Source organism: Eschrichtius robustus, chromosome 11 (genome assembly GCF_028021215.1).
Source record: "Eschrichtius robustus isolate mEscRob2 chromosome 11, mEscRob2.pri, whole genome shotgun sequence".
Classification (NCBI taxonomy): domain Eukaryota; kingdom Metazoa; phylum Chordata; class Mammalia; order Artiodactyla; family Eschrichtiidae; genus Eschrichtius; species Eschrichtius robustus.
In genome coordinates, this window is record NC_090834.1 from 57,496,760 (window position 1) to 57,519,826 (window position 23,067).

At 45.1% G+C, this 23,067-nt stretch overlaps 2 protein-coding genes across 2 annotated transcripts in view; one reads left to right on the plus strand and one right to left on the minus strand.

Moving 5' to 3' along the window:
* THRSP (thyroid hormone responsive) overlaps positions 1 to 9,264 on the minus strand; it is a 43,215-nt gene extending 33,951 nt beyond the window's left edge. The window contains exons 1-3 of the mRNA XM_068555914.1: positions 9,086 to 9,264; positions 6,301 to 6,400; positions 3,622 to 4,384 (exon numbers count right to left, since the gene is read on the minus strand). The gene's annotated coding sequence lies outside the window, so the exon portion shown is untranslated. The remainder of the gene's footprint in view (positions 1 to 3,621; positions 4,385 to 6,300; positions 6,401 to 9,085) is intronic.
* On the plus strand, positions 8,753 to 15,469 carry KCTD14 (potassium channel tetramerization domain containing 14). The gene is made up of 2 exons (XM_068555913.1): positions 8,753 to 8,918; positions 13,639 to 15,469. The coding sequence occupies exons 1-2, from the start codon at positions 8,847 to 8,849 to the stop codon at positions 14,299 to 14,301; spliced, it is 735 nt and encodes a 244-aa protein (XP_068412014.1). The 5' UTR covers positions 8,753 to 8,846; the 3' UTR covers positions 14,302 to 15,469.
* Positions 15,470 to 23,067: the final 7,598 nt, after the last annotated feature.

Below are 23,067 nucleotides of genomic sequence, written 5' to 3' on the forward strand. Positions count from 1 at the left end.
GGCTGCCCTCATGGAGCTTAGAATCCAAGCAGTGGGACAGACATTAAATAAACAAACAAATACACATCGTGAAGGAGAAGCACAATGTATTATGAAAAAGAATATCAGTGGTGACTTCCTTCCAGTTGAGTGGTCAGGGAAGGCCTCTTGGGAGAGGTGACACACATAAGCTGAGACCTAAAGGATGAGAATGAACCAGGCATTTTGGAAAGCAGGACCCAGAGTGGCAAAAAGGCACAGGTTTAGGAGCCAGATGTGGATGGGTTTCAAATCTTGGGTCCACTACTTACTCAGCTGTGGGACTTTAGGTGAGTTCCTTTACCAGTTAAGGCCTCAGTTTTATCTTCTATAAAATGTGGCTAAAAACACTTATTTTATAGAATTGTGACGATGAAACCCAACTATGTATATCAAGTGTCCTGCCTGGAGTCTCTCAGTAAAAATCAGTTCCCTTCCTCTACTAGCTCTTGATTAATTGTCGAGAGACTGGCACAGAGATGACGCATGCACACATTCAAACACACACACACATGCATGCGCAGTACATACACCATCAAGAACACACAGAGGCAGGACACAGGTGCCTCCTCAAGCTGGGGGTTCGAGGAGAGGTTCATGAAAAGACTCTACAGAGATATGGCAGGGATTGGGGAGAGAAGCAAGAAATAGTGCAGTCCTTCAGGGCAGCTAACTATGGGGACTTAAAAGGGTGAGGAAGACAGTGGTTACCAGAACCACAGAGAATAGCTGTGTGGAGCGGGTGCCTGAGGGATGCAGCTGACTTACAGGGACCGGGCAGGGAGACGGCCAGGAAATAATGAGTCTGATCTCAGCCTCCCCTTTCCCTCTGACCTCCTGCTAGGCCTTGCGTTGGCCAAACTCAGACAGAAGCTGGAGGGCATGGGAGCCTGTGCCTATAGCCCATTAGGATCAGCCTCCCAGGGTGGAGAGCCGGTGGGGAGAAGGGTGGAGAGGATCTGGAGGGACAACTGGCAGAGACACAGTACAGAACCCGCCACCGTCGGGCCCCTTTAGAATGTAAGTGACAGATATATCCAAAGTAAAATGACTTACATCAAAAGGGAATAACGTCAGGTCACCTAACTAGAAACTCCAGGGGTAGGGCCTTCGCCATAGCTTGATCAGTGCTCAAATGATGGCCAGGAACAGGTATCTCGTCTCTCAATTCTATTTGCCTTCATACGTCAGCTTCATTCTCAAGCTGTATGTAGTGGCAAGATGAGAGTGGCAGTAGAGAGTAAAGGAGGGGTGGTCCCCAGAGGAAAACTGTAGTTCTGTATAAAGAAGGAAGGAGAATAGAAGCTGGGTGGAAACACTACACATGCCCACTACAGTTTATGTCAGGGTGCTCATAAACTCGGGTGACAGGGATTGCTACTGGGGCCAGGGTGAGCAGTCTCCTCTGTTTGAGTGTGGCCTGTTGGGGAAATGTAGATGTCTCTGAGCCACCCATTCCCACCTCTCACTAAAGGGACCTGAAGATTACCTAGCCTAGTGACCCCACTTGACAGGTAGCAAAAGGTTTTACACAAGAGCATGCAGTTAATGTCAAGGCCAGGACTTAAACCCAGGCCACACAATCTGTCCTCCATACCTGACTTCTTTTTAATTTTTTTAAATTTATTTTTAATTTTATTTTATTTTTTTGGCCATGCCGCATGGCTTGTGGTATCTTAGTTCCCTGACCAGGGATCAAACCCATGCCCCATTCAGTGGAAACACAGAGTCCTAACCACTGGACTGCCAGGGAAGTCCCATGACTTCTTTTTTATTTTTTTTAAGTTTTAGTTTTATATTTATTTATTTATTTTTATTTGGTTGTGCCGGGCCTTAGTTGCAGCAGGCGGGCTCCTTAGTTGCGGCTCAAGGGCTCCTTAGTTGTGGCATGCAAACTCTTAGTTGCGGCATGCATGTGGGATCTAGTTCCCTGACCAGGGATCAAACCCAGGCCCCCTGCATCAGGAGTGCGGAGACTTATCCACTGCGCCACCAGGTAAGTCCCATGACTTCTTTTTTAAAAAAGAAATAAGAAACACCCCTAGAGAGTGTTTGGAAAAGAAAGACAGGAAGGAATAAGGAAAGAAAGAAAGGAAGGAAGAAAGAGAGGGAGGGAGGGAGAAACACATGCTCTTGTCCAAATCCCGGTACCTGATGCCACGATTGACACATAGTAGGCCCTCAGGTATCTATGTGCCCCATCTCTAAAGGGGAATAGCACTACCTGCTATTTGTTCTGAAGGTGAAATGGAATAAAACTCTCCAAAGCACCTGGCCCAAAGTCAGACCAGTCTGGTTCGGTCCTGGACCATTCTATAAAGACCTGGATATTTCTCAAACAGGCATGGAGCAGAGGGAAGGGAAGAGGGTCCTTGTGGGTTGGCAGGGGTCTCCCCCACTGTGGAACTCACAAAGGGAGCCTTGTGTGGGAGTGGTAGCAGGATGCTTCAAGCGACAGCTGGGCCCAGGGCTGCCAGGCCTGGGCTGGGCTGGGCTGGGCTGGGCACTCCGCCACAGGCAGCCCTCTGAGGGCCCTTTCATCTGAGTCCCAGCTGCCACTTGGCTGGCTGGCCCAAAGCCCAGCAGCCTGGAGAGGAGAGGGGCTGGCAGCTTTGTCTCAGGAAGAAGAACAAAGAGTAGGGTGCGTGGGAGGAGGGCAGAGGGAAGCAGTGCTTGCTCTTGGATTCAGGCCAAAGGGAAACAAGATCCAGTTTTAGGCAACACCAAGGGACTGTTTGAATTCTTTTGTTGCCATAGCATCAAGCCAGACAGTTTCCCAGAGACCATCTCAAACAATATCCCAACCCCCACCACGTTACAGGTGAAGAACTGAGGCCCAGAGAGGGACACAGACTTGGCCAAAGTTACACACGAATGGTAGAGCCAAAACTGGAACCCCAGTCGGTCTCTTGTCTCCCGGTGCTGAAGGACTCTGAAAGAGGCACTTCATCTCTGGGACCCTTGGGGTCCTCATACATAAAATGGAGGTGCTAATTCCTATTTTGAATGGTGAGGGTCAAATGTGCTAATGGATATAAAAGGAAGAAGAGGGCCATTTGACCTGGGTCTTGAAAGCTGTGTAGGAGTTTTCCAGAGAGAAGGAGCTGGTAGGGAAAGGCATTTTGAGCACAAGGAACAGCATAAACAAAAGCAAGAAAGCATAGGAGTGCAGGTTGTTTCAGGGCAGCTGGAGCTGGGGGAGAAACAGGAAATGGGGCCCAGGGTTCTTGGTGCTGTCAGAAGTGCCCAGTGTCCCTCCAGCTGTCCAGCCCTCCTTTCTGGGGTGATGACCCTTCAGAACTCAGCCTCCCCATGGAATCATCCTGGCCCATGCAGCTGATCAACCCTCTGGGAGGAGCCAGACAATGCAAGGGGGAACACGTGCCGTGTGGAGCCGGCCCACGGGAGGCTCCCTAACCCGGATGCAGCGGGCAGGGACGCCTGCTTTGAGGAGATCACAGCTGCCTCCCCATGGCTCAATCCCATCTGCAAGTCATAATGTTCAAGGTACACACTTTGCCCAGTGTCTTAATCTACTCAGGCTGCTGTAACAAAAATACTGTAAATCGGGTGGTTTATAAACAACAAACATTTATTTCTCACCGTTCTGGAGGTTAGGAAGTGCAAGATCATGGTGCTGGTAGATTCGGTGTCTGATGAAACCTGCTTTCTGGTTCATAGATGGCCATCTTCTTGCTATGTCCTCATACGGTGGAAGGAAGGGGCTAGAGAGCTCTCTGGGGGCCTCATTTTTTATAAGAGCACTAATCCCATTCTTCAGGGCTTCACCCTCATGACTTAATCACCTACCAAAGGCCCCATCTCCTAACATCATCACATTGATGGTTAGGTTTCAACATGAATTTTGGGGGGACGCAAACATTCAGATCATAGCAGCCAGATACAAAGCAATTCTTTCCAGTCACAGAAAAACAATTTTGGAGTGAGAAAGACATGCAGTTTAAGCTTGGTTCTGCCAATTACCAGCTGTGTGGCTTTTTGCCATTCACTGAACTTCTCTGAGCCTCGGTTCCCTCATCTGTACAGTAAGTCTAACAGCTTGGAAGAATTGATACAAGAGTCTGTGTTCAGTGCAGGTGTTCAACACATGATCATTTTCCTTTTATTTTCCTCCTTTTCTTGGCACAGCTGACCCCTCTGCTGGGAGGAAACCCCCGCAGGCTTCTCTCAACAAATCTCTCCCCCCTTCAAGACCCAGCTTATGTGCCACCACTTCCACGAAGCCTTTCCAGGACCCCCAAACTGAAAAGCTAACTTCCTCTTGTAATGCCTTCTGCTTGTGTTATGTTATTGCCTTTTCTTTTTCTTTCTTTTGCTCTTTTATACTTTTTCATGTTCACTGCAACTAGTGACATAATACAAACATGTATTAAGAAAAACATTTCTTAATCAATAATTTCCCCTCTTCATTTCTATCCCGTTCCTACTGAATAACCAATGGTAACACCCACTGTGTATCATTCTACACTTTTCTGAGTATACGCTCACATAAATATAAATTTATATAAGGAGGTTTATGTCTTTACTGAATTTCCATAGTATACACTGCTCTGATATTTATTTTTAATTGCTTAATAAATCATGGATGAGTGAACAGATGTAGATCTACCTCACTCTTTTAAATAGCTGCATACAATTCCATGCCATGGACAAACCATGGTTTATTCAACCATACCTCTATATTTCTAATTTTTGCCACCACAAACAAAACAGTAATACACATATTTGTTCATATATCCTTTCAGAGAAGTGCTTTTAGGTCTATTCGATAGATTCTCAAAAGTGTAAATATTGGGTCAGATGATATCTGTATTTTTAAAAAAATTTTAGTAGCTATGGCCGTATTGTTTTCCAAAAAAGATCACAGCAGTTCACATTCCAATCAGTGAAGTTTGAGGAGTTCTTTTCTTACATCCTTACCCCCTCTGGCACATTGTTATTCCTCTCAATATTTGCAAAAATGGGGGGCTTCCCTGGTGGCGCAGTGGTTGAGAGTCTGCCTGCTAATGCAGGGGACACGGGTTCGAGCCCTGGTCTGGGAAGATCCCACATGTCGCGGAGCAACTGGGCCCCGTGAGCCACAATTACTGAGCCTGCGCGTCTGGAGCCCGTGCTCCGCAACAGGAGAGGCCGCGATAGTGAGAGGCCCGCGCAACGCGATGAAGAGTGGTCCCCGCTTGCCACAACTAGAGAAAGCCCTCGCACAGAAACGAAGACCCAACACAGCAATCAATCAATCAATCAATCAATCAATAAGAATGCGAATTTCTTTAAAAAAAAATATTTGCAAAAATGATGGATGAAAAATAGTACAACATTGCTCCTTTGATTGCATTTTCTCAACCCCTAGTAAGTTTCAGTAACTTTTCATTTCAATTATTTTATTTTTCATTTCTAGAAGTTCTATTTGGCTTTTTTCAAATCTGCCTGGTCATTTTTTTAAATATAAATTTACTTATTTTATTTATTTATTTTTGGCTGCACTGGGTCTTTGTTGCTGTGCATGGGCTTTCTCTAGTTACGGCGAGCAAGGGCTACTCTTCACTGCGGTGTGCGGGCTTCTCATTGTGGTGGCTTCCCTTGTTGCAGAGCACGGACTCTAGGCACGTGGGCTCAGTAGTTGTGGCTCGTGGGCTCTAGAGCGCAGGCTCAGTAGTTGTGGCGCATGGGCTTAGCTGCTCCGCGGCATGTGGGATCTTCCCGGACCAGGGCTCAAACCCGTGTCCCCTACATTGGGAGGCGAATTCTTAACCACTGAGCCACCACGGAAGCCCTGCCTGGTCATTTTTGATCAGATCTTCTTGGTCTTCACTCAGGTTTTTTTTTTTTTTTTTTTTTTTTTTAAAGATTTTTTTTGATGTGGACCATTTTTAACATCTTTATTGAATTTGTTACAATATTGCTTCTTTTTTTATGTTTTGGTTTTTTGGCCACGAGGCATGTGGGATCTTAGCTCCCCAACCAGGGATCGAACCCTCACCCCCTGCATTGGAAGGCGAAGTCTTGACCACTGGACCACCAGGGAAGTCCCTTCACTCAGGTTTTAAATACACCCTTCTCTATAGTTATTTAAGCACAGTAAACACTTATTTTATATTCTATACCCAGTAATCTCAGTATTTGAGGTGCTTGTGGATCTACTGACTCTTGCTCACTGTACCTTGTGTCCTTTTGTGGTGTGTGACTTTTGATTCTGAGCTTGCATTTGTTGGACTGCTATCTGTGTGAATTCTTTGAGGCTTGGTTTGACTGTGCACTTACCTCCAGGAAGGGTTTTCATTTTCTTTGTCAGACATCTGGGGCATTACCAATCCAGGTCCGTTTTAAATTAAGTTCCTTGTTGTTGTTGCTCTTGTTGATCCTGAAAAAAAAGAATATTTGGACCCTGGATCTATTTGAGCTCTAGCCTATTGCCAGAATTTTTCAGGGGAGACTTTTCTCTACCCAGAACAGAGGAATGAGACAGATGTTTCCACAGCATTCACATTTGAGTGGCGGATTTTTAATAATTTACCCTTTTATAGTCTCTGATCTGACATCCAACCCTGTGAGTGGCCCAGACTTTGTCTCCTACTCTCTCTCCCCTGAAAATAAAAGTTCTAGGTTACTCAGGGTTGGAGATAATCCCAGGGAAGTCCATGGAGTTGGTGTTCAAACATCTCAGAGCAGTTCCTTGACTTTCTTGAGAGCTCAGACATATAGACATACATATATTCAGTATTTTCAATATTTTGAGATGCTTTTTAGTAGGAGGATTTCCAGTAACATGGACTTCAAGCATATTTTCATATGCTCATTTACTCTTTCATTAAAGTTATTTGTGTTCATATCTTTGGAACAAAGACATGTCTTGTGCACCTGTGTCCGCAGCCCCCAACCCCTAGCTAAGGTCAGTATCAGTAACTCTTGGGTGAACATTAAATGCAGTGACAACCCACATGGGGAGGAAGAAGAAGAGATTGGAAAGTTATCCACGGCTGGATGGGATGATGTTGGAAGGGTGGTGTCATAGAGTCAGGGGGAATGGGCACTGACATTCACTGAGTCCCATCCTTCCTAGGCCAGTAAATGCATCATTCTAGTTTTTCCCAAATTTCCAAGATGACACGATGCTTGTTAAATATGCAGGTTCCCAGGCCCTTCCTTGGTAACTTGGTTTTAGTACTCTGGAGGTGGGGCTCCGGAATGATGTTCAACAAGCATTCTGAGAGAGTCTTAGCAATAGGGAAGTTTGGGAAACATGATAGATTTTTTTCCTCTTAATTTAATTCTCACAACAACCCAGAAAGTAAGTATTTGCATGTATTTTACAAAGAGGAAATTTGGGCTCTTTTGAGAGGGGAAGTGATGGATGATCACACAGCTGGTAAATGACAGGTCTAGGGTTCCATTCCCAGTTGTCACACTCCAAAGCTCTATTTTTTTTTCACCGGATATTGTCTGGTTATTATTGTTATTATTTTTTCCAAGTTTCTGTACCATTAGTTTATGACCAAAAGTCATATTTTAAAAAAATTGTGTTAAAAAACACATAAGATGAAATTTATATCTTAAGCATTTTTAAGGGTATAGTTTAGTAGTGTTACATTGCTGTGAAACAGATCTCCAGAACTTTTTCATCTTGTAAAACTGAAACTCTCTACCCATTAAACAATTCCCCTTTTCCCTCTCCCCCCAGCCCCTGGTAACCACTATTCAACTTCCTGTTTCTATTAATTTGACTACTTTAGGTATCTCATATAAGTGGAATTATGCAGTATTTGTCTTTTTGTTACTGGCTTATTTCACTTAATGTCCTCAAGAGTCATCCATGCTATAGCATGTGACAGGATTTCCTTCCTCTTTATGGCTGAATAGCATTCCATTGTACATATATACCACTTTTGTTTATGCATTCATCCATTGATGGATATTCCACCTCTTGGCTACTGTGAATAATGCTGCTATGAAATGGGTGTGCAAATATGTCTTGGAGGTCCTGCTTTTAATTTTCTGCATATATAACCAGAAGTAGATTTGCTGGATCATATAATAGTTCTACTTTTAGTGTTTTTTTTTTTTTTTTTGAGGAACTGCCATGATTAGACTGGGGTTATGGGTTTTGGGGAGGAAGATCACAGAGGCAAAGTGTCATTTTCATCACATCATATCAAGGATGCATACTATCATCATGATTTATGACTTCTGATGTTGATCTTGATCACCTGGCTTAAGTTGTGTTTGTCATTTTCTCCACTGTATGGTTACTCTTCTTCCCCTCCTCTTTCCATACTGTCCTCTCTGGAAGGTCATTATGCAGGCCCATACTACAGAAGAGTAATGCCCCCCTTCATAAGGATCATGTTTTAACAAGCAAAATAACTCACACAACAGGTACCTAGCTCTTCTCATCACTGGTCATGCTCTGTACTTTCAGCGGCTGATCTGAGGTGAATAACTGGCCGCCCTGTCTCCTGGAGGCCCACCCTTCTCACCTGTAAAGTGGGTGTCGCTCATCCTTTACCCCTAGGACTGTAGTGAGTGGAGAGAGTCTCAAGGTCGTCAATGTCAGTTCCCTCTGCCTCCTCCATTTGGCTGTCCCGCAACACCAGGCAACAGAGGGACAGTGACTAGCCTAAGGTTTCACCGCAAGGCCGCCAACTCCAGCCCAATCAGGGTTCTAACCACACCCTGGGTACGGATTCCCCCCACCCCGGGGCGGGAGCGAGGAGCACTTCCGCCAGCCACAAGTACCGCGCACGTGGCGGGCTGTGCGGGACCGGCGAGCGGCAGCCTGGCTGCGCAGCGCCAGCGCCTGCGGGGCCGGGATGATGAGCCTGACCTCGGCGCCCGGTTCCCGGCCGTTGCGCCGGGCCGTGACCCCCGTGGGCCGGCAGACGGTGAGTGCGAAGCCCGGGGCGGGCGAGAAGACCCGGCCGGCTCCGGCTCCGCGCCTCTCCCTTCTTTCACTCCTTCCAGGGTCCCCCGTCCTTCCCTCCCCGCGGGTCTGAATTCCCCTGCTTCCGGCGCGCCCGTCTCGGCCTGCGGCTAGGCGCTCTCTTTTCACCTGGTCAGTTCCTGCCGCTTTGATCTCTCCTTCCGCGCCACAGCCTCGGTTCCGGTTCCGGTTCCGGCTCAGTCCAGCCTCTTCTCTATGCCCTCTTTCCTGCTTGGCTGCCTTTGTCTCCTCCTTCTTCTCTTTGCGTCTCGTCTCTCAGTCCCCTGGCTTGCCCCAGTCTACTGCTCTTTCTCTGCCCCTCCTCTTCCCCTGCCCCTCCCCTCCTGCAGGTGGGAGTAGACCCAACTGAGGGCTGGCCAGAGTATCATTCATTCCCTCACCCCCCCCCCCCCCGGAAACCCACCCTCTCTAGCCTGTCCCTGACCTCTGGCTGGGTCCTGAGTCCTCCTGCTTGCCCGTTCCCTCCCAGGGCTTGGGTGGGGGGACCGGGGGGGTGGGGGGAGGATCAAGAAAAAGCCCAGAGCACTCAAGGATCAGAACATTTAACCTCTCCCCGGCTACGTGCCATCCTGAAGACTTGTAGGAAGGGAAAGCAGATCCAGCAGTGGGGCGACTGTGGCTCTTTTCTATAGGATGATGATAACCTCATTGTTCCTGGCTATTGACAATGTCACCTGCTCAGAGGCAGGGGCCGCTCAAGGTACCCAATAAATGTCTGAATTAATTACCAGGCAAAGGAGGAAGCCAGCACCGTGCATGATGCCAAGTAGGGCAAGATTGGCCTTTATCAGAATACCAGGCGCTCCTGTGAGTCAGTGCTGAGGGTAAGTGCAGTTCAATTCAGCAGACACTTAATGGAGCATCCCTGGTGTGCTGAGCACTGTAGTAGGTACTGGTAACATAAAGATGAATCTGGGATAGTCCTCCCTCCAGTCTGGTGGGGGATACAGATGAACGAACAGAATTACCATGACAAGGGAAGTACATGGCCCTCTGAAATCACAAGGAGACAACCCATCCAGAAAATTCCCGGAGGAATTAACTTGAAGGATGAGTGGGCTGACTGAAGGGACTGGGGGTGTTAAATGAGTGAAGTCCTGGGGGCAGTGGGGCCCAGCCTGCTCTGAATGGGTTGGGGTTGGGGAGCAGTAGTTGGCTCTGGTAGTTGATTGCCAGGGTTGCACAGGACCTTGTTAAACCTTGTTAAGGAGTCTCCAGTTAACCTGTAAAGAAATGTGGGAATCACTGAAGTGTTTAATGCAGGTGGTGACCAGATCGGATTTTCGCTTCAGAGAAACTGCTTTGGTTTCAGAATAGAGATTGGATTGGGGGAGGATATTCGAGGGAGCCGGGAGCCATGGAACTGACCAGCCATTTAGAATGGCCAGGACTTGGTGACTGATTACCTGTGTGGGGGGAGGTTGAGGACAGGAGCAGAGTGCAAGATTAGAGTCCAGGTTTCTGGCTCAGACGACTGAGATAGGGTACAGTGGGAAAAGGTCAAAGTTGTGGTGTGGGGAGAGATCTTGGGCTTGGGAGACATATGAATGAGGGTGTCCCTCCACTGACTAGACTAAGTGTGACCTAAGGAAATGTATGAATGTTTGGTGGGATGAGAGCTGGGCCTGATTCATCCCTGTGTCCTCGTGGCCAGCACTAGCCTGGTACCCAGCAGAGCCTCCTAAAGACCACATTTCCCCAGCCTGTGCACACAGGGCCTGGGTCAGGCTTGCTCACCCAGGAATGCTTCAGCAGGGTGACTGGTAGAACAGGTGGGGAAGAGGGGCCATCAGGAAGGGCAGGTGGTCCGGAAGAGGGATGGAAAAGAAGTCTTTATCTGCTAGAAACACACACAGTAGTATTTATGGATGGGTAGGAGGTCTGGGATTTCCAAAGAGATTTGGAGTTTTTAGAAAACACGGAGGGAAAAGGGACATAATTAGGAAGCTTGGGAACAGGGCCCAGGTCTTTGTTGATAAAGAAATGGGACTGCAAATATCAGGGCAGGGGACTATTTTGTGTAGCATCTGGAAATGAGCTTCAGAAACAACATTTGAAGTGATTGGATTCATTAAACTTTCAAAGCTGGAGAGTCTTAGAGTTCTCTTCATCGATTTTGCCTCACTATTTGATAGATGACTAAGCTTAGGCCCAGAGAAGGAAGTGTGACGCCCTAGAAACATAGCTAGTTACTAGCAGCAGTGCGACTGGGTGTTGGGAGGGTGGGGGTAGGTCATCCATACTGTCCTGAAGTCAGACTGATACGGATTTGATCCCAGCTCCAACTTCCTCACCTCCTAGCTGTGTGACCCCTCTTTCTGAGCTTTCCTCGCCTGTAATGTGGGGACGTTAAGAGCTCTCAGTGGTACAGGAGTGATGAGAGTCCATCATCGATCCATTCAGAGGTTAAAGTCTGCAAATTCACATTTAACTGCCTGCTTTACAGAGCCACCTTAGGGTTAATCAAACAGCCTTGCCAAGGAGCCTTGAGGTTTATGGGAGAAAGAGGGCGTCACAGGTTCTGGGCTTATTTTTCTCAGGGCTGTATTGTTTGGCTGCCGTCAGACTGCAACCTCTTTTCTCCCTTCTCCATTCCAGCTAGCAGAACTGTCCCTTGGTAGGAGCTGTTGCCATGGCAACTCAGTTCTCCCCAGCAATTTGGCTGCCTTGAGTTCTCTTAATTCCAGTACTTTAATCTTAGAGGTAGAGCCCACAGACAAGTTGAAAAGGAAGTCACACCTAAATCTGACTGAAGGACATTCCTGAGTCCTGTCCCTATCCCTGGCCCTGTAATGACCTGTAGTGGAGTCTCCAGTTTGGAAATCCAGCCTTCCCCCTAATACTGTAGATCTTTTCCACAGCAGCAGCCATCACATCCCTTAGGAAACCTTCCCTGACAACCTCCAACACACATCTACAAAAAGAGCCAATCCCTTCTACCTTTGAGTCTTCCCCCTCAGCACCTACACATTTAAGCCATCTGTTTCCCTTTCTCCCCTATGAGCTCCTCAATGGCAGGGACCGTGTCCTGTCCATCTGCTTCAGAGGAGGCTTGGGTGGAATAGGTCCTCCCTACATTTTGTTGGATGAATAGGGATTGAAGAGTGGAGGTGTCTGAAGGTTGAAAATTAATTTATGTAATGACTAAGTGGTAAATCAGACCTGAGTTCAAATCCCGACATTATCGCTTAATAGCTGGTTGGTCTTAAGCAACTTGAACTTCACCTCCTTAAGCCTTAGTTTCTTCATCTGGAATATGGGGATTTAATAAATTCATCATAGGATTACTATGAGGGTTGAGTTAGAGAGTGTATGTAAAGCACTTTACACAGTTACTAGACTGTGAGGGGAGGTTCTGTGTCCTGCTTGTTCCTCACTGTGTCCCAGCTACCTGGCACAAAATAGGCACATACATGTTTTATTGAATGAGTGAGTGAATTTTAAAAGATGAAAGTTGTTCAGGAAGCTGGGTTTGTAAGGATAACAACCGGTGTATCACCTCATGTGTAATAACCGCTATAGAGTATTCTGGTATTTTTGTTAGGTCTGTGTGGCAGCATTCCCCAGATGCAGCCCGACTCTCAGTCTCTTTCCAGGTCCCTCTCTGCACTCGCCTGTGGGCATCTCCAGGCAGATATCACATGGGTCTCACCCACATCCTTAGTGCTCAGCCCAAGGTCTGATCTAGAGAAGAGGCCTCTAAAAATTCTGATGAACAGCTAAATCTAACTTACATTTGCACCATACTTTACCATTTATGAGGCAGTTTTACGCCTGTTGTATTTGGTGTTACCAACCTTGTCACCACCAAGGATATTCCTGTTATTTAATCCCATGGGCCCATATTTTGAAAAAATACCCATCAAACAAATTACATTTGTTAATCAAAGTCATGCCAACTGCTAATCAGAACTTCTGCTCTATATGAAATAAGAATTTTTATCCCCACTCCCAGCACGGATGTGGACACACAGTAAGTACCAAAGAAATGATTCCTGAATGAATACATGTGTGATTTCTTTAGCCTTTCTGAAAGGTTGAAAATGTTTTGCCCCCCACAACACCCCCCCCCTTTTTTTTTTTTTTTTTTAACTGTATCTTATATCTAAGCATCCCTGTCAGGAACTCTTGACTTCACAATAGCTCCATATCCTCATTTTATTTTATTTATTTATTTTTTTGGCCATGCCACATGGCATGCGGGATCTTAGTTCCCCGACCAGGGATTGAACCCATGTCCCCTGCAGTGGAAGCGCAGAGTCCTAACCACTGGACCGCCAGGGAAGTCCCCATATCCTCACTTTATAAACAAGGAAACTGAGGCCTAGGGAGGGAAAAAACCTTGCCACAGGCCACACACTTTAGAGGTATTGTCGCTGTGACTTGCTTCCACTAATATTCTGTGACCTAAATGAGAAAATTCAAATGCTTGAATGGGTATTCTTATATCAAACTAAAATATTTTTCTTCCTTAAAATGCCTACTCTCTGTAGCTATACAGCATAAATATAACCTCCTTCAGTAAGATGGACATTCCAATAAGCTGAAGCCAATCGTTATGGCTCCCCTAAATTCTGTAGGGTATTGTTCTTTGGATGAGAATAAATCATGAGCTCCCTGGAGATGGCGCTGTGGGTTCACTCTGCCTCTTGTGCCCCCAGGAATCTCCTGTAGTGGAGCTGAACGTTGGGGGTGAGTTCTATACCACCACCTTGGGCACCCTGAGAAAACTCCCAGGCTCAAAGCTGGCAGAGATGTTCTCCAGCTCCGCCAAGGCCTGCCTGGATGCGGAGGGACGCTTCTTCATCGATCGCTGTGGCACCTATTTTGGACCCATCCTGGAATATCTGCGCAGTGGGCAGCTGCCCACACAGCACATCCCCGAGGTGTACCGTGAGGCTCAGTTCTACGAAATCAAGCCTTTAATCAAACTCTTGGAGGACATGCCACAGATCTTTGGTGAGCAGGTAGCTCGGAAGCAGTTTTTGCTGCAGGTGCCAGGCTACAGTGAGAACCTGGAGCTTATGGTGCGCCTGGCGCGTGCTGAGGCCGTGGCGGCGCGCTGCTCTAGTGTTCTGGTGTGCCTGGTACAGAACGAAAAGGATGACGCAAACTGCGCGGACGCCCTGCGCTCCCTGGAGGCGGACAAGAGGTCAGTGGTCAAATTCGGGCCTTGGAAGGCAGCCCTGGATATCAGGGACCTCCTGGACTGCATGAACATGGACATTGAGGCCCAAGGGTACCAGGTACGCTATTCACACAACAGTCCGTTACCGGCCAAGGTCTCCGACTACTTCTATACCTTCAGCTTCAGCTGGTGGTGATCCCCAGGGGCGGGGACTGTTTGTTACGGGCTCTGGTGGAACTTAAGAAATTAAAGGTTGCCTTCCAAAGCCATCTTCCTTTAATTTTAAAAACAAACAGACATCAAAAACTTCCAAGGTGGTCTACTTGAGTCTTGCCCCAAATATGTGTTTCCCCTTTGAGGACTTTCCACTCATTGCAACTGACTCCACTGTACTTGCCTAGAGAGGTGCAGCTGTTTCCTCTTTAAAGCCTCATGTACCTGCCAGACCCTTCCCTTGAAGTCCAATAGCAAGGCAGAGGTGAATCGGAATGTGCCAACAATGCTTTGGCTGGAGATGCGGGATGACAACAGGAAAATAATAGGATGTCATGAATCTAGACAGACCTAAAAATGTAATCTACCCAGCCTCAGCTTGTGGTCCAATCTTCTAGCCCTGGTGTGTGCCTTCATGAGGAAGATGCCAAGTTAGTATACCTGGAGTAGATGGCGCTCAGCTCTCCTTTCCTGGATGCTGTGGGTATTGGCTGCTAAAGCCTCACAGGTGTCCTCTTATCTAGAGCAGTAGTTCTCAAAGTGTGGTCCCTAGACCGGCAGCATCCCCAATACCTGGGAACTTGTTAGAAATACAAATTCTCTAGTCCCTACCTCAGACCTACTGAATCAGAAACAGGGAGTTGGCCCAGCAGTCTGTTTTAAGAAGTCCTCCAGGTAATTCTGATGCACTTTAATTTTGAGATCTGATCAAGAAAAGAATTGCTATCTCGCTTGTGTGGAGGTACAGAAGACTGATCCCTCACCTCACGGAGGTGCAGTTCCTGTTCTAGAGCTCCTCGTGGGATCAGGCTGAAGTCAGTCTTCACTGAACACCACATTCTTGCTTAGTGGTCTTTCTCTGCTTTAACCTGCTTCCCTCTCTCCCCTTCACCTGAGAACACATCCTCAATAAACGACTTAAACAAGAGACTCTCTCAGGTTCTGCTTCTCAACCAAAGACATTAAGTGACTCTAAGGAGGACACATTCATCCTTCTCCAAGTTCAGGTCTGGGATAGATGGCCCCCGTTCCCCACCTAGTAGGAATACCAGCCATCCTGGGTTCCCTGGGACTGAAGGTCAGGTTTAACTGTGAAGCTTTAAGGAATTAACACTGAATCAGAGAATTTCAAATTTAAACATAAAATTGCTCAGAACATAGTTATTTTCAGTGAGCGTTTTAATTCAGTAACTGCATCTGCTTGTATATTTTTTTCTTATTTTCAAAGCTTGTTCTATATTTTCTTTTTCTTTTTTTGGTATTTAATATGGCTCACAATTTAAAGTGGAAAAATCCTGAATATCTATTTGAACTTAACATCATGAATCAATTCAACGTTACTCCTCAAGAGCCTGAAAAAAGTTCATACCCTTTGATCAGTAATTACACTTCTGAGATTTGATTCCAAGGAGATACCCTGCTGCATAAGATCTAAATAGGATTGCTTAGGGCTTCCCTGGTGGCGCAGTGGTTGAGAGTCTGCCTGCCAGTGCAGGAGACACGGGTTCGAGCTCTGGTCTGGCAAGATCCCACATGCCGCGGAGCAACTGAGCCCGTGAGCCACGACTACTGAGCCTGCGCGTCTGGAGCCTGTGCTCGGCAACGGGAGAGGCCGCGACAGTGAGAGGCCCGCGCACCGCGATGAAGAGTGGCCCCCGCTCGTCGCAACTAAAGAAAGCCCTCGCACAGAAACGAAGACCCAACACAGCCAAAAATAAATATAAATAAATAAATAAATTTTTAAAAATAAATTAATAAATAAATAGGATTGCTTAAAATCTCAGTTTCATGAATTATGGAAAGATCAATGTCCTCCCCAAGATTTCTGCACATTCCCAGAGGGCTTGTCTTCTTATGGTCAGCTCTGGTTCTCTGTTTCTGCTAGATTCATTCAGCATAGGGATCAACTAGATGTCTTAAACCTGTTGTGCTGTTCTACGCAATGCTTACCCAGAGTTAACACTCAGATATTTTTCTTAATTTTTACAAATGCCACTCCCATCAGCTATTTGTGCACATAGCAGACGGTGGCAAATGCAGGCAAATAAGGGGTGTTTACCACACAGAAATGCCAACAACTTCAAATTGAATATTGGGCATATCTTTTCCTAAGAGTGCCTTAGTCACCCCCATCACTAGGGGCTTTTCACTAGTAGATTGTATTTGTGTCCTATTCTTTCTTCCCTCTCTATTCCTGCCATGCTTCTCTGTAGGTGGGAGTAATCTTCCCCACCCCACTGAGTTCGTGCTTGGCCTCATGACTTAATCTGGCCAATGGTATACGTGTGGAAGTGACAGTGTGCCAGTTCCAAAATGAGGCTTTCGAGGCATGCCAAATTTCCACCAGCCCCCTTGTGTTCTTGTCATTTGCCAAAAGGCCATGTTCCAGTTTAGCTACCTCTTTTATCGCTCTGGCTCTAGCCTGCATCCCTTTGGATCTGACTCTCTTCCTTAGCAATTTACCAAACTATTTTATTAAACGAAAGCAATTCCAATACCCCCGCCCCCCACTCCCAATCCATAATACAATTAAGATAACATACTATTTTTATCCCACTTAATTTACAATAGCAAAACAATTGGAAATAAGCCAGCTTAGTTACATCTATATAATGCAATGTTATACAGCAAAATTGCATTTATAGATGGCTTAAAATTATTGGGGAGGAGATTAATTTAATTTAATTCAGTACAATTAAATCTTTGCTCTAAAAAGGATTTAAGGTGGTGGGGCTTACAGGGCCATGAAAAAAAGAAATATCAAAAAAGATACAAATTAGAAATACATAAATTAAATTGACACACTTGGTTGCCTTCCCAATAATACCATCTCCTCCCTTCCTCTGAAATAGCAAAATAAGTAAGGCACATTAGTAATGTTCAAAATACCATCTCTGAACACGCTGATTAAAAAATGGGCAGAAGACCTGAATAGACATTTTTCCAAAGAAGATGAACAGATGGCCAACAGGCACATGAAAAGATACTCAACATCACTAATTATTAGAGAAATGCAAATCAAAACTACAATGAGATATCATCTCACACCTGTCACTGTCAGAATGGCTGTCATCAAAAATGCCACAAATAACAAGTGCTGGCAAGGATGTGGAGAAAAGGGAACCCTCGTACACTGTTGGTGGGAATATAAATTGGTACAGCCACTATGGAAAACGATATGGAGGTTCCTTAAAAAACTAAAAATAGAACTATCATACGACCCAGCAGTTCTGCTCCTGGGTATATATCTGAAGAAAACAAAAGATACATACACCCCAATATTCAGGGCATCATTATTTACAATAGCCAAGATATAGAAGCAACCTACGTATCCAACAGATGAATAGATACAGAAGATATGTGTGTATATATACAATGGAATACTACTTAGCCATAAAAAACCGAAATTCTGCCATTTGCAACAATGTGGATGGACTTAGAGCATGTTATGCCTAGTGAAATCAGTCAGACAGAGAAACACAAATACTCTGTTATCACTTATATGTGGAATCTAAAAACTAGCACAAAACTATGTATATAACAAAGCAGAAACAGACTCACAGATATAAAGAACAAGCTAGTGGTTATGAGTGGGGAGAAGAAGGGGGAGGGGCAAGATAGAGGTATGGGAGGGACTTCCCTGGTGGTCCAGTGGTTAAGACTCCTTGCTTCCACTGCAGGGGATGTGGGTTTGGTCCCTGGTTGGGGGAACTAAGATCCCTCATGCTGTGCAGTGTGGCCAAAGAGTTAAAAAAAAAAAAAAAAGGGGTATGGGATTAAGAGGTAAAATCTATTATGTATAAAATAAATAAACAACATGGATATATTGTACAACACAGGGAAATATAGCCATTATTTTGTAATAACTTTAAATGGAATATAATCTATAAAAGTATTGAATTACTGTGGTGTACACCTGAAACTAATATAAAATTGTAAATCAACTATACCTCAATAAAAAAAAAAAACCCACCACCTCTATTCATTTGTAGGGGTATATGTGGCTTTTCAGATCTGTTGGGATTAACTAAAGAAAATTATAGAGTCAGAGGAGAAAAACTTAAAACTGAATGCTAAATATAACTGTCATTATAATCCAAAGGAAAAACACACAGTAAAACCTTTGAGGTTGCCCTCATGGAGACACCCTACTTCATAGCACTGTGTCAGGTTTTCAGGTCTCATTGTTTTCTTAGAGCACCTCTTTTTTTTTTTCTACTTATTTTCCCTGTCTTCCCTGCCCCCCTTTCCATTCATTCTTTTCCCTTTTCTGCTGTGCTCAGTGTCCTGGAAGACTGATCTCTAGGTACTGCATGTCCAGGCCCCTTCCTGGTTGGCCAAAGCCTTGGAAAGTATGAGAGTGGAAGATTGGGGACAAGAAGGCCTGGGATGTTGGTATGTGGATGAATGGCTTGGAATGGTGAAAATATTTGTGTTTCCTATGAATGCCCACCAGAGGGCATCCATTCTAGAAGAGGCTTTCAAAAAATAAATGGACACAATGATCCAAACTGTGCATTCCTGTGACTTCCCTGGTGGTTCAGTGGGTAAGACTCCGTGCTCCCAATGTGGGGGGTACCCCAGATCGATCCCTGGTCGAGGAACTAGATCCCGCATGCATGCCGCAACTAAGAAGTCCACATACTGCAACTAAAAAAAGATCCTGCATGCCACAACTAAGACCTGGCGCAACCTAAATAAATAAATATTAAAGAAAAAAAAAAAAAAACTGTGCATGCCAGTCAGCCTCTTTCCCCAGAGCTCAACGGAGTCATGAGAAAGGTGGCCATGATGGTAGGGATGGAGTCGGTGCGTGGGCTCTGTGATATAGTTCCTCTCACCAAAGCTGATCTGGTCAATGATGGATGTCCAACAGCAGAGACCAACACTGACTCCCTGATATGGTATTATTCCCACCGGGGGACTAGATACTTCTTGGTGGTAGGTAGATAGTCCTGCAAATCAGTTAGCTGTATTGCACTGTAACAGACTGTTGGGAGAAATGCTGGCATTTCTAAGCAAATGGCATTGACAGCTTTGAGGATGTTTGCAAAGCTGCCTAGGGTTAGGGTGCAGATTTATTTCATTACAGGGTAATAAAGCTAGTTTCACCCTCCAATCCTGGAGACATTTCAGGGTGATAAAAATGTTTCCCACTGGGTTGGCAGGAAAATTTGTTTCCTGACCAGTATAATAAAGATAATGTTGGGGAAAAAAAATAACGATATTGTCTCTCTCCAGAGGGCAGGTTTGCTAGCACTCCTCCTTTAAGATTGAGCGTTTCCTAAGCTCAGTGTTCTTCATCTGTGTTACAGATCTACTGTGCATGGCATTCACCTGCATCGCCCCCACGGTGTTTAGGGGGCAAGGAGAACTAATACAAACATGAAGTTCATGCTGCCTGCTATGCTGTGAATGATAAGCTGCCTAAATCTATTTGGGCTTGTTTTCTCCTTACCAGCTGACTCTATGGAAGTTAGCAGCTTAGGAATTGTCTAACCACATGACAACCTCTTGACCCCCAAACTTAATACCTTAATACTATAACCATTAATTATTTCTCATAGCCTATAAATTGGGCAGTTCTTCTGGTCTTATTTGGTCTCACTCATGCATCTGTAGTCAGATGGGGGATCAGCTGGGGTGGGGCTGGTCTGAAATAGCCTCAGCTGGGTCAACTTGGCTTTGTTCCATGTAGTCATTCACTCTCCAGCAGATTAGGTTGGACTTATTCTCATGGCAATGGTAGCATTCCAAAATCAAACAAAAGACCTGAAGAACTGGTATGTGGGTGGACCTTGAGGCCTAGGTTCAAAACTAGCACACTGTTACTTCTGCTGTATTCTACTGGCCAGGCACAAGGCCAGCCCAATTCAAAGAGTGGGGATACAGATTCCATCTCTTAATGGAAGCAGCTCTAGAGCTACACTTCAAGGGATTTACATACAGAGAGAGGAAGAATTGGGGCCATATGCTACCATATGCTTTATCCTTTCCATCAGGGAGGGAGTGGTGATTTAACCACATAGGAATAGATACATATCCCAGATTCAGATTTGACTTTTCTACTGCTATAGACAATGTTTGTGTCGCCCACCCCCCCACTCCATTTCCAAATTCATACGTTGAAATCCTAATCCTCAATGTGATGGTATTAGGAGGTCGGGCCTTTGGGAGGTGATTAGGTCCTGAGGATGGAGCCCTCATGAATGGGGTTAGTGCCCTTATAAAACAGACCCCAGAGAGCCCCTTTGCCTCTTCAACCATGTGAGGCACGGAGAGAAGACAGCTATCTATGAACCAGGAAGTGAGCTCTCACCAGACACTGAATCTGCCAGCACCTTGATCTTGGACTTCCCAGCCTCCAAAACTGTGAGAAATAAACTTCTGTTGTTTATAAGCCACTCAGTATATGGTATTCTGTTATAGTATCCTAATATCTCTATATATCCTATTGGTTCTGTTTTCCTGAAGAACCCTAATAATACCTAACTGCAATGTTTCTGCCAGCCCTAGCATTCATGGATACCTTATTCATTTTCATGGTATCTCACACATTGCTTCTGACTACGGAGCTTATTTTTATTTATTTATTTATTTTAACATCTTTATTGGAGTATAATTGCTTTACAATGGTGTGTTAGTTTCTGCTTTATAACAAAGTGAATCAGTTATACATATACATATGTTCCCATATCTATTCCCTCTTGCATCTCCCTCCCTCCCACCCTCCCTATCCCACCCCTCTAGGTGGTCACAAAGCACCAAACTGATCTCCCTGTGCTATGTGGTTGCTTCCCACTAGCTATTTTACGTTTGGTAGTGTATATATGTCCATGCCACTCTCTCACTTTGTCACAGCTTACCCTTCCTCCTCCCCATATCCTCAAGTCCATTCTCTAGTAGGTCTGTGTCTTTATTCCCATCTTGCCACTAGGTTCTTCATGACCTTTTTTTTTTTTCCCTTAGATTCCATATATATGTGTTAGCATGCTATATTTGTTTTTCTCTTTCTGACTTACTTCACTCTGTATGACAGACTCTAACTCCATCCACCTCACTACAAATAACTCCATTTTGTTTCTTTTTATGGCTGAGTAATATTCCATTGTATACATGTGCCACATCTTCTTTATCCATTCATCCGATGATGGACACTTAGGTTGCTTCCATGTCCTGGCTATTGTAAATAGAGCTGCAATGAACATTTTGGTACATGACTCTTTTTGAATTATGGTTTTCTCAGGGTATATGCCCAGTAGTGGGATTGCTGGGTCGTATGGTAGTTCTATTTTTAGTTTTTTAAGGAACCTCCATACTGTTCTCCATAGTGGCTGTATCAATAAGGAGCTTATTTTATGATGAAAAAAGTATAGCAAAGAAACTTCTTGGTTTTGCCAGTTACCCCATTCACTCAGATGTAACTATAATAAACAGTATAATGAGCTTTTGCAGACTCAGTTATGGTGGGAGCTGAGAGACAACATATTATGAGTTGTGGTGCTGTCTTACGGGCCTGTGGTATATGCCTCATATCGACAGCTAAAATATGTACTGGTTTCTTCCACAGTTAGAATACACGATTCTGGGAACCAAGAGATAGGAATGGTTCTTGTCACTTTTACACGTAATAATTCATTTATGAATTCTTGTGTTCAGTGGGTTTGGAGTATTTAGTCCTCAAAGGAGGAGTAGTTCCACTAAAGAACACAGTCACTGTTTCATTACATTGGAACGTGTAATGAAACTGCCCCTGGTCATTTTGGGCTCTTCTTGCTGAGCCAACAGGCAGAGAAGGGGTTAATATACCAGTCTGAGTAATTGACCCCAATTTCCAAGGGGAAACTGGGTTGATGTTATACAACAGGGACAGGGAACACTTTATTTGAAGCCAAAGGATTCAGTGGGGCACCTCGTTATTCCCATGTACAATAATGCAGGTCAAGGGAAAATGTCATCAATTTATTTTATTATTTTTTTAAATTTATTTATTTAATTAATTTATTTTTGGCTGCTTTGGGTCTTCGTTGCTGCACGCTGGCCTTCCTTAGTTGCGGTGAGCGGGAGCTACTCTTCGTTGCGGTGCATGGGCTGCTCGTTGCGGTGAGCGGGAGCTACTCTTCGTTGCGGTGCATGGGCTGCTCATTGCGGTGGCTTCTCTTGTTGCGGAGCGTGGGCTCTAGGTGCGCGGGCTTCAGTAGTTGTAGCTTGCGGGTTCTAGAGCACAGGCGCAGTAGTTGTGGCACATGGGCTTAGTTGCTCCGTGGCATGTGGGATCTTCCCAGACCAGGGCTCAAACCCGTGTCCCCTGCATTGGCAGGTGGATTCTTAACCACTGCGCCACCAGGGAAGCCCAAAGGTCATCAATTTAATAAAGACAGTTTTTCATTTCAAAATTAAAGAAAGTGGAATATTCTTGTTTCTATACCAATCTGGCCTTAGCTTCTCAACTTTATTTCTATCACTCTTCTCTGTTTCCTGTATGCACTTTTCTCTCAATATGAACTGAATTTCCTTTGTTTTTCTGAGTGCACCAAACTCCTTCCTACAGCCTTGTATCTAATAATGACAATGATAATACTTTGTACCATCTCTGAAATCAGGACGCATCTTAAGATTGCTGTTGGCCAATTGTTCATGTGTAGACTGGGTCATAGCAGTTCACATTGTCATGACTTCAACCGAGTTCTGGGAATGTGTCGTCTTTAATTGTTATTCAAGGTATCTTAAAAAGATTTCCTGGGCTTCA

What these genes read in the sequence shown, in the direction of transcription:
- KCTD14 (XM_068555913.1), top strand. Translation starts at nt 8,847, where the DNA reads ATGATGAGCCTGACCTCGGCGCCCGGTTCCCGGCCGTTGCGCCGGGCC. An exon ending in CCCCCGTGGGCCGGCAGACG is followed by an intron (nt 8,919 to 13,638) that starts GTGAGTGCGAAG and finishes TTGTGCCCCCAG; the next exon opens with GAATCTCCTGTAGTGGAGCT.